General features: G+C 36.1%; 1 protein-coding gene across 1 annotated transcript in view; it reads right to left on the minus strand.

Moving 5' to 3' along the window:
• Nucleotides 1-320: 320 nt before the first annotated feature.
• LOC118277477 (neuropilin and tolloid-like protein 2) overlaps nt 321-12066 on the minus strand; it is a 223068-nt gene continuing 211322 nt past the window's right edge. The window contains exons 8-15 of the mRNA XM_035596295.2: nt 10867-10967; nt 10014-10174; nt 9370-9488; nt 8653-8790; nt 7992-8162; nt 6367-6688; nt 4539-4682; nt 321-2835 (exon numbers count right to left, since the gene is read on the minus strand). Coding sequence (XP_035452188.2) covers nt 2747-2835; nt 4539-4682; nt 6367-6688; nt 7992-8162; nt 8653-8790; nt 9370-9488; nt 10014-10174; nt 10867-10967 — 1245 coding nt within the window. The 3' untranslated portion in view covers nt 321-2746. The remainder of the gene's footprint in view (nt 2836-4538; nt 4683-6366; nt 6689-7991; nt 8163-8652; nt 8791-9369; nt 9489-10013; nt 10175-10866; nt 10968-12066) is intronic.

Raw genomic sequence — 12066 nt, forward strand, 5'->3', positions numbered from 1 at the left:
CTCTAAAAGCAGGAGTAGGAACGGGGTGGTTTTTCGTCAGTAAGAGTCTGACACTCCCTCTCGCCTCATTCAAAGCTAGAGAAGTCATTGGATGCTTTTCCCCCTTTAAAAAAAGGTATAATAAAATTCATAGCATTCGACACAATTTGAATATTTTACGGGCTTATTAACATCAATACTGTGAACACACCTTTATAAAATAATATTTGGCAATAAATTGAGAGAACAATTCTAAAAGCAAACTTTTTTTAATACAACAATTTATTTTTGGAAGACTCGTGTTATTTTATGTATCTCAATATAAATAAAAAAACAAAACATTCATAAATTTAAAAATATTATTCCATTTATAAATAAATCTATTTTATTATTCAATTCTTTTAACAAAATTTATAAACTTCATTTTTATTTTGAATAAATATTCAATTTTTAAATGTAACACAATTTTACATATTCATGAAATTGAATTCTGAATTCATCTAATTCAAGTATTTCGAACAACTTTAAAGAAATACTAGGTATCTTAAAATTAAGTTTTTACATAAGAAATCTTAGATAATAGTTTCAACAATTCGAAATATGTAAATTAATTTATTAATTTCATTTAACACAATTTTATTGCATTCAGATTTTATGTAGAAATATTTTGGAAGTAGAAACATTTGTTTATTACGAGTATTTGTTTCATCAATACAATAGCCTAGTAGATAAATTATAGGATATTTAAAGTGTGGGAAAACCATACTACGGCACGAATGGGCCGGCTCGACCAGAGTAATACCACAGAAAACCGACGTGCAACAACGCTTGGGTTGTGTGAGTGAGATTACCGGAGGCTCAATTACCCCCTTTACAATTTTCGCAACTAACGCCAATGATGTTTCGTGTGTCCATGGGTGGCGGTGATTGTTTACCATCCGGTGATACATCAGCTCGTTTATTGTTTACTATAAAAAATTGCCTTGTTGTGGATTCTCAGATTTGACCAAAATCGTAGGCCACTGTTTATTAATTACTGTTATCTTTGATCAAATTTTGACCATCCTTTGAATTTTGTACCGAAATCGAGCTCAAATGAATGCTCAGCAACAAAACATGTCTGGTATCAGGAATAAGGCCTTAGGCCTCAAATAGAACATGGCAATATCACCGTCATCTGTTTGTGACCAGTACAAGCCGTTCAAAGCATAGAATTTGATTATGCTTTTGGTTGCAATTTCTGATTTCGGAAATATTGAAACACTAAACTGCTTTGTTGGCCGGTTTCGGGTTCGGCAAAGTATTGCTGGCCTTTTTCAGTTTTCCGAAAATTACTCAGTAGTAGCACGGGGTCTGGAAATGTGCCTAGTATATGGGGCTCACCTCCTAGGATTTACATCACAAATGGTGAAAAGTGAGATTACATTGTATAGCGGCATTACGTGCCGTAATATACCCCTCTGGCTATCACCTCTTCGGGGATAAAGGGCGTGACGTTGAATGAATGAAACCCTAAAGTTTCAGTAATATACCACCATGTCTGTTAATTGGAATCGAACTCGAGACTTCTTCTTCTTAGTGGCTTCCGATCAATTGGTCAAACAAGCTAATACATGAATATAAAAACACACAAAACAATAAAATTATTTATTTCCACAATTCGGAAAATAATTTTTATTTTAACTGACTTTTGTTGACATTCAAAAATATTTCTACATATTTATTCATAATTTTAAATACTGGCAGTTGATTGGTTATATTTACATAACTTCACGCTTTGCTCGTTAGGAGCGTAATAGAAGTAAAACATTACAATACAAATAGTCCTGTGCGTTCATTTGTTTACAAAATTATTATTAACATGTTGTTTTAAAAACAATTCATTTAAACTTAAAACAATATAAAATGGTTTCTCTTAGATTTTAATAAAAAAAAAAACAAATGTACAAATACCAGCATATCAAACTAACCCAAAATATCTTTGGTTAATAGATTTCCAACTATATTCCAAAAGAATAAAGTTGAAATTTCATCTATCTCAATGTAATGGTATCTGTACCTATAATTTTCATATAATTTTCTCTTGGGACATATTCCAAATCGTTTCTGATAGGCTGTATTTAGGCTCCCAAGAGAGCCATTAACGGGGTTTCAACCATTTTAGACCCTTTTTCGGGTAGGAAAAATAGCCTTCTAAAACATGACCAACTTTTGGTAAAACAGTAATATTAATCAAAACAACAAAATATAACTACAATTTCCAAAAAAAATCTACATTTCATTATCTTACATTAACAAACTGAAACAAAAATAAATCTTTCTATTATCTTATTATCATTATCTATTTAAAAAAATGCTAAAAAAGTTCTCACAAACGTTATCTATGGGGTTCGATATCCGCGTGCACAACAAATGTCTTCCGTGGCCTCGGACAGTCTTCCTCATCATCAAGGCCGTAGAAACACACACTCCTCTGGGGATACACTTTAGGCTTATAGTCCACTGAAGACCCCAAGTTTCTGGGCAAAGTCTGGGCCTTCTTATACTCAAAATCACTTTTAAGACAATAATCATAAATTAATTTTGGTCTTTCATCAAAATATTGGCTGTAATAACCGTCACAATTGTCGAAAGACATGCTTTTTGAAAACGTGTCGAGGTGGCAAGTGTGCGGTTGGTAGGACCCCTCTGGCCTCATTCGCGGTTCTAAGGGGTACCAGGAGTCAGGGGGTTTTGGGGCCCATGGAGCGGGCCCCAAAGGTCACCCTCAGCGAATCGGCTTGGACACGATGATGACGTCAGGAGCTGACCGTGTAGTCTCGGTGCTTATCGGACGGCGGTCAGGAATTTTCTTCACTGTAAAAAAAGATTTATGTTAGAATGGATTTTTGTGACAACAAAAGAATTTTTGCAACATTTTTTTAAACGAACCGTTGCCCCACATTAGGTTTTTCTCACTGTGTTGTGGGTGCGTTTACAAATATACAAGTTCACAGATACATGACACCCAGATCCGAAACAACAATTTGTGGAGCACACAAAGAGTTGCTCGGTGCAGGAATCGAACCCGCTACACGTTGCGCGGCAGCCGGTTGCACTGCCATCCCGCCAATCGTACAGTCACGGATTTGGGTATACAGTCGGTTATTAGAACAAAAAGTTTCATTGTAATTAATAGTCCTTTACGTTATGATGATGGCATTGTAATTGTCTTTTGTTTTCGTAGAATTTCTAGGAAGTTTAAAAGTAAAATTACTCTCTAAATGTTCCTTTGAAAGTGACCATTGTCCTAAACAATCTCTTTGTCTCTAAATTGACGATTAAAATTTAAAAGTAACTATAGATAATACTACTACATTACTATTTTTATCCAAAAACAAGTTTAGAGGTTACAATCAGAACTTGCATAATTTTTCGAATAAAAGTAACTTTGAACTCGATCCGAAAAAACCCCAAAAATCAATGAACCAATGACCTTGATAGTCAACCGTTCGGTTGACCGTCCAATACTTTAGTTCAGTCCAATGTTTAATGCACACCGATATCATCAGTCATTAAGTAAAAACGTGAGATTGAAGTTGGTCCCAAAAAACCCCAAAAATCAATGAACTTGAAACCTTGACAGTCAACCAAACTAACGCAGACCTCATCAGTCATTAACTCTTGCCTTAAAACAAAATATAATAAATTCTAGATGTAAAACCAAAGGGTTTCCATTAAAACGTGTAATTATTGAGGTCCTTTAACTAGTTACTTAGTCCTTTACTTAAGATTAACTTGGATAAACGTTTTCTGTTTAACTTAGCCTACATACTTCAAAGGACTAATTTTCTTAGCAATCTATTAAAACTTGAGTCACAGGCCTTATCAATAACCAGTTAGATTTAGTTTGAAATTCACTCAATACTTAAATGGACAAACTTGATTTACCAAAAAGTATATAAAACATTTAATAAGTAGTTATCGAATTCAGTTTTGGTAAAAGATGTTACTGATTCAAAACTTTGATTAATATGTCACTAAAGTTAAAAGTTCATAAAAGGTTAGTCTTTTATAAACAGAAAGCGAAATTGATGTAACGAAATGATATTTATTCTCAGAATAGAATCCGAAGCACTTTTACATGTAAATATTTTAAAGTTAAACCAGACGAGCTCGGTATTCTAGTCTGAATACTCTATTTTTTTTATGGGACAAGCCCTTCACAACCTCCCAAACCGCTGCAACTCCAGTACAGTATCTATAAATAGATACAACCATCAAAACACCGGAACACTGAAGTCTGGTGCGTCTCAGGGACATGAATGAGTGTCTTAGATCCCGCAATGAAATAAATCAGAAGATATTATTAGAGAAGAAGAAAAAGACTCTGACTATTCTGAGAAGAGGTAGTAACGAGACTGAGTCATATTCCGACTGATTATTTAAGTTGTTCAGAAAAAACTCCAATTATTTATTTATCAGACCCAAAGGATCAAATCCTCAAACCATAAATTCTGACAATTTATCTATCAAAAAATCTTTCTGGAAAATTACAAGGCATGTCATATAAGACTCACATGGTTTAGATTCCTGCGAAGGTATTTGCTTTAGGAGTTCAATGGTGATCTCTGATGTGTTCGTGGTGGCTGGGGGCGAAGGCCTAACGATGGTGGCTCCGGAGTACCCAAACGTTGAGAACCCTCGGCTGTTGGTACCGGAACCTGTGATTGAGAAGCCGGGATTAAGTCCCATAATATTATGGCAATAAGATCAAGTTTACGAGTATTAATGTCGTAGTGGCCCGGAGATTTAAGACGCCCGTTTCTCATGCATGAGGGCTCGAAACCTACCAACGGCAACGGCAAGTACCAATGTGATTTTTCCGAGTCACATGTATTTTCTAAGATTATTTAGACACCACTAATAAACGGTGAAGGAAAACATCGTGAGGAAACCTGGGCTTATAATTTCTAATTATAAGTTTGGAATCGCCAACCCGCTATGAGCAAGCGTGGTGATTAATGCTCAAATCTTCTCCGTGTGAGAAGTGGCCTTTGGTCAGCAGTGGACATTTTAAGGCTGTTGATGAAAGATGAAGTTTAGCCATGTGGTCTTGTTAGAGTACAGTGCCTTTGTTACCATCTCCAATCTTCTGGGAAATGTTTTAAGAGCCAATTAAATATTAAAACCATCTCTTAGTGTGACGAGCACCTAAACTAATCCCTTACCTGTACCGTTAGGTGATTAGGTGACACTTACAGGTCGGTTAAAACCAAAATATTGATAAGTATCGTTGCTTAGGGATTACTTAAAATTTAAGAGAGCTTTAGGTAAGATGGTAGTTCGGGAAAATATTTTGAATGAAAGGTTACTAAATACAAACTCATATCTCTCATCCTATCGCTTAACACTCCGAAAAAATCAAATATGGCGATTGGCGCGAAACACCCGCCATCTTGTTATGATGACGTCACACGAAAGAGGTTATATTAAAAAAGTAATACGCATCCTGCCAGCCACTTGAACAGTGAGTAATTGAGACATGATAGGCACTCCTCAAGGCATTTTTATTGAATTTATTTGCTTATTGCAAATTAGTGTTTATTAATTTTGTTACCTTCGAGTAGACAGAATGATTTCATGAGTGGTAATAATAATTGGATTTTTTTTGTAATTTAATATGTGATGTTGTGTTTAGTCTCCTGAATGGGTAGAAGTAGGGAACAATATTGAATGTAAAGTAGCTATTCTTTAATAGACCTTAGTGGGAAGAGTCTCCAATCTTCCCAATCCCCGATTTCAACAACCCATAAATTCCTCTCCCCCAAAAGGCTGGCAACGCATTTGTACACACGCCTGTGGTGTTGGGGTGTCCATGGGCGACGGCGATTGCTTACCATCAGGTGATCCGGTTGCTCGTTTACCGGCTTATACCATAAAAAAAGGTCCAAAATTGCAGCAAATACCCCATATTACGGAGAGAGTTTGCTGAGAAAAGAAATCGGAAACACAAATAAAGTTTGCATCTCCGATGTAAAGTTGGGACCAACTTTGATAAGGAGAAGAACAAACAATGTCGTCTACCTCGTCGCTATTGGTCGAGTAGTCGCAAGTGGGATTGCTGAGTAAAATATTTCAAGTTTGATCTACAAGTACCTATAGTACAGGTATCTCTGGACCTTTTGGTTTCAGAAATTTTCAACAAAAATCTCATTGATGAAAAGTAAATGGTTGTAGAGTAGGTAAGTACATCTTTTTTTAATCGACGTAAAAGTCGTCGTCTCTTAGTATAACCTTTCTAATAAACAACCAGTATTTACATTGCTCAACAATTTCTCTACAATATTATTTAAGAACTCATAAATAAATATAAAAAAGTTAAGTTTAATTAGTTAAAACTCTTACCATCAGAACTAGGTGGAGCATCAGTTTGGAACAGACTCTCTCTAGTCTGGCAGCCAGACTCCTTAGTATCTGGCGCTCCAACCGACACATCTCTGATCTCCCTCTTATGTTCTTTCATCTCTTTCTTCTCTCGACTGTCCTCACTCTCTTTAGTTCTACTTCTCATTGATTCTTCTTTTCTACTGAAGTCACTTTTCCTTGCCCTTCCATTTCGTTCTATGGAGACATCTTCTTCTATTGGCATGCTGTCTACTTCTCTTCTCCATATTTCTTCGTCTAAATCTAAATGGGTCTCTTGGTAATCGGATTCTATGCTTGATTGCTGTAAAAAAGAAATTATTTAATTTCAAGTTTTTAATAATGATTGCTTCGCCAAGTATGACCCGGAGCTTATGGGTGTCCGGCTCGAAAAGCAGGAGTAGGAATGGTGGTTTTTACTCAGTAAGAGTCTGACTTCTTCTCGCCCTATCCAAGGCGGAAGAAGTCATTGGATGGATTTTCCCTTCAAAAATAAAGCTAGCTATGAGCTGTTAGAGTGATTTGAACAAGCATTTCAGAAATTCTCAGTTGCAGTATCTATGAAGTCTACATTTAGCTTGATGTCACTTAAAATATAAGCACTTATATAACCTTGCGAAAAATTCTAGTTAGAAATTAGGCCTTCTCTGTCGAGAAATCATCATCATCATCATAATCAGTCCGTTTTCATCTACTGTTGGACATAGCTAAACCAAAATGTATCTTCTAACAATATTCACCACATAATATACTTCATATATGAACTTTCTTCGAGCGAAAAATGCATTATAATAGACTAAAGGCGCTTAAGTATACTATATCATATTAGTCTTAAAAGCTTTTGTAGCTGCGCTTAGCTCAACTCATATCTTTCAGGTATTTAAAAATGAATAGAACGCTGGCTTTGCAAGTTATCCGATATAATGACTATTCATATGACCAATTAATATATTCATAATACTAAACTAAACCTTTTGTTGTAGTATATGAACGATTTTTTTTATTATCGGAATTTCAGAATGTTTTCGATAGCGTAAAAGTCATTAGCATTTATCAACTTTGCTTAACTGGACGATTGAGTCAAAGACCTTATACTCGACGATGAAATTAGCAAACAAATTTACTTAATCCATTATCAACTATGTATATGCCTTTGTTAGTACGTCTATGTTTTTCTAACTAGTAACAGATGCACTATTTTTTGTTTTGTTTTTGAAAATTTTTATTTGTGCTTTGTGCGGGAATCGAACCCGCTACACGTTGCAAGCTAGCTGGTCACCCAGCCACTGCGCCAACCGTGCAGTCACATTAAACATACGCACGAAAATTAGCCATAATCTCACCCTCATCACATCGTCATCATAACTCTCAATACGTATTTTATTTAATTTAGTTTTATGATTTAGATAGTATGTAGTTTGTTATAGTATTATTAAAAGGTTTTAATTGCTATATTATTATTATTGAGCCTTTACTGAAGAATTTATTGTATTTCTACTTTGTACCCATTAATTAAACTAACTAATAATGTATCTTATAAGAATACTACACTATCGAATTGGATTTATTCCGTAATGATGCAAGACTAAAACTAATTCTCTGCTTACCTTATGTTTTGAAGAGAAGCTCCTCTGTTTCTTGACCATCTCATTGTTGTGGTTTTCTCTTTCTAAACTCACTCGAGGCTCACTGTCCCTCTGTAGCCTCTTGGGGTCCAGTGTGAGACGGCTTCCCACCAAACTGTCCAGGCGATCTTCACATGATTGTCTAATGTGCTCCTGTGTGATTAGATTTTGAAATATTAACATTATTGATTATGATTTCCTATTAGTCTTCCCGTTTAAATAAGGTAATAAGAGGGGAGTCATACTTCGGTACAAATGGGCCGGCTCGACTGGAGTGATACCACGGCCTCACAGAAAACCGACGTGAAACAACGCTTGCGTTGAGTGAGTGAGGTTACCGGAGGCCAATTACCCCCTTCCCAATCTTCCCAATCCCCGTTTCCCCAACAACCCTTAAATTCCTAACCCCTAAAAGGCGACGGACTTCAGAGTCATTGTAATGCCTCTATTATTTAACCGGGTGTCCATGGGCGATTGTAATTCCTTAACATCAAGTAATCATTAACATGTCAGTCTGAGTGTAGGCATAAATCAACTTGCGAAACCCATAAGTTAACCTGCAAGTAAACTCCTGTAACCTAAACATAACCTAATAAATCAATTTTGAGAAGTACATTTTCGGAGAAGACTTTTTTCCACTAACCTTGATAATCTTATGGTCCTGGTACAGCTTCCTCATGCATTTGAAGATGAACACGAAGCTCATTCCGGACAGGATCAGAGAGAAGATGATCAGGATCACCATGATGTGGGGCTGGTTGATTGTGGACTCTTGTTTCAGCTGCAGAAGAATAAAGATATTATTATTATTGAATTAAGATATTAGAGGCGGTTCATATCTGACGTAAAATACGTCGAGCGTATCATCGGTCGCACTAACGTATCATCGGTTGAGTGTGAACGGTCAAGTGTTTTTCTATACATTTATCTGTTCTGGCGCTACGCGACGCATGTTCCGTCAGATATGAACCGACCCTAAGTAATTCGAAGGTGTGACGGAAAATGAATTTTAGTTCTATGTTATGACCAATAGTTTTTTGAAAAAAGGAAATGTCTGAAGTACAAATTACTAAGTAAGCAAACTTTTGCGTACCAAGAAAAGATTAAACTCTGGCGAATTTACAGAATGATAATTTTTATCACATTAATCCACATGAATTGTTTGTTCTATCCTTTTTTTTATTCTTTTGAATTTTTAGGGCCTTTTATACCGCACCGTGTATGTCAGTCCCATCGTTTGTTATATCCTCAAATGGAACTTATGGCATAGCATTGTGGAATGCAAGAAACCAAGGTCTAAGCAAGTTTCCTCTCTTTCTTTCTGCTTTAAACTCTACACAGATTGGTCTGCAGTACTTACATCACATCTGCTCTTGTCCTCATCAGCCTTCAAACGGCAATGAGCATCATGATCACATCGGAGACGGAGATCGATGCAGGTATTGTCTTCACAGTCGAATTCATCATCACCACATTTATCTGAGAATAGAATTATTTACGTTAGGTCTTTTATTGCTGGAGTTTTGAAGATGAAATAATTGTCTGGTGTATTGGTAGTTGTTCTGGACTCCGTGCTGTTACTGAAAGATTTAAGAAGACCTGAAAATACTCTCATAAGTCTTTGTTCAAATCAGTTCCGAGATCCCATATTTTTATAATAAGAATCGTGAGACATACTAATTACGGTTTACTCACGTACATTAATGGAGAAAAACTCTACTAGTTTCGAGTCACAAAGGGAGAGTAGGCTACACACGCTGCTCATGATGAAGAGTCCCTCTCTGACTTGAAACTAGTAGAGATTTTCTCCACATTAGACGCCATGTCGGACAACGTTGTCGGATACTAGTGGAGGAATAGCCTTTAACATTTTTTTGTTGGCACTGAAAGGCGTACATGAGTAAATCGGGATTTTTTTGGTTAACCGAGATCCCTAGTTACGTCATCCAACCAACAAGGCACTACAACCACATAATTTTCATCAAATTATAAAATCCCACTCACCATCACTATTAGCATCCAAAGTTCTATACGCGTTGAAAGTGGCCTTGAACGAGGTGTCCTTCCGAGCATCCTTCGCGACATACAACCTCACATACATCACGTTACCATTGCGGTCCTTGGTCGTCACCGAGTTGGCGACGGAGCCACAGTATTCTGCTAACCTGGTGGGAACAAAAGAGGTTTAATCATTATAATCCATATCGTTTCGGCATTTCTTCTTAGAGTAGTCGGATAAGAAATGCCGCTTCATCGCTATCACCGACAAAGCCTCATCTATTTCAAAGATTGACGTGTAAACGTGTTGTCTTATAGCCAACTTGCAAAAATGAATATCATTAATTATCATTTATCTTATACCATTATATACCATATAACAAGTCATACATCAAAATATGGTTTATTTTAAACGGGCTTATATTACAAGGTCATCTTGATTAAGAGTGTAAACCAAATACCAGATCGATTGGACGTCAGGAAGGGGTTACGAGTAAATGCCAATTACCAAACAAACAACCAGGTTGAGCTAAATAAAACTGCTTAATAATAGTAATGGGTTGTTATCTCCAATTTTGGTTATCTGATCTCCAAACCCAAAGCCCTTGCCATTCCTCTATTACGGATCTATTAGCGGTGCCGTTTGCTGCCATCAGGTGAGCCGTTGCCCGTTTGTCGACATAAAAATGAAAAAAAACCTAACTCTTACCACGGTTGTCGTAAGAACTATGTACTACGTATGGGTCTGATAAATTTAAGAGAGATCAAGCAGCACTTTCTGATAAAACTAATACTTGTAAACTGTGATCTCCAGACTCCAGCCTGTTACCAAGCGTGGAGATTATGGTTCAATACTTACTTGGAGTCTAGTTCCTCGTGGACTGTCTCAAACACTTGAATAATGTTCTCATTGCACTCGTTCGGCTTCGCCAAGCCGTACTGTGTGAAGTTTAGGTAAATCTGAAACAGAGAAGAAGACATTACATAACGCCATTTATTTTAAAAGAGCAAAATTTTGTTGCCTCCTCTTTGCTAAATGAATCCCGTGTAATATTGTAATAGACAGCAAGACCATTACTTCAGACAATACAAAACTTAGAAAATAAAACAACGCAATAATTGGGTAGTTTCTTAAGAAGAAAATAAATTATTTTGACATTTCAATACAATAAAATATCCCAAAATAATATACCTAGGACCTGTTCTAGGTCTGAAAAATACTATGCTGAAAACCACATCACAATCGGTTTACCCAAACACGAGATAATCGCGCACGAACATACATACAGGTCAAACTGAGAATCTCCTTTTTTGAAGTCGGTTAATAATTTTAAACTAAAATTTAAACTTTATTTTCGAATTAGAAACCAACTATAATAACATCTATTCATAGTTTCAGTTACAAAAACTTTACGTTAATTTTAAATACGATTATAAAATTATTTCGAAACCTTTGAAAACCTTTTGAAAGCTTTAAACTAAAATTTTCTTTTATCTGATTTGTTTTTATAATTTGTTTCGGTTTGTTATTGTTCTGACTATGCCTGCAGGGTTACTGCCCAAGAGCGATAAATAAAACATATTAAGTTGAGTAAGTTAAGAATAATGTATCCACTCTATTGCGCGTGGAAACTTTGCTAGCGGCATCTAGAATTTATTTGATAGTGTGAGCGCGACATCCGTTTTTAAGTTCACTATTATTTTCTTCTTCTTCCTCTTAAATTGATTTTGGGATTCATTCTTCCTTTTAGAGGTCATCCTATCACAAACTCCGTTCTTTGTCATATCACGACTAACGTATATAACTTCAATATAATTTTTTATCTTCATTTCTACCTATTTAACCAACACTTATTAATTTATAAAACTAACACGAAAATCACGAAACTAACAGCTTATCGAAGGCCCGTTTACCCCCTTCGCAATACCCCCAATCCCCAGCAATCCTGAAATTCTTAACCCTGCCAAAAGGCTAGCAACGCACTTGCAACGCCTCTAGTGTTTCGGGCGAAGCCGATTGCTTACCATCAGGTGAACTGATAGCTCTTTTATGGGCTTA

Source organism: Spodoptera frugiperda, chromosome 10, assembly GCF_023101765.2.
Source record: "Spodoptera frugiperda isolate SF20-4 chromosome 10, AGI-APGP_CSIRO_Sfru_2.0, whole genome shotgun sequence".
NCBI lineage: Eukaryota > Metazoa > Arthropoda > Insecta > Lepidoptera > Noctuidae > Spodoptera > Spodoptera frugiperda.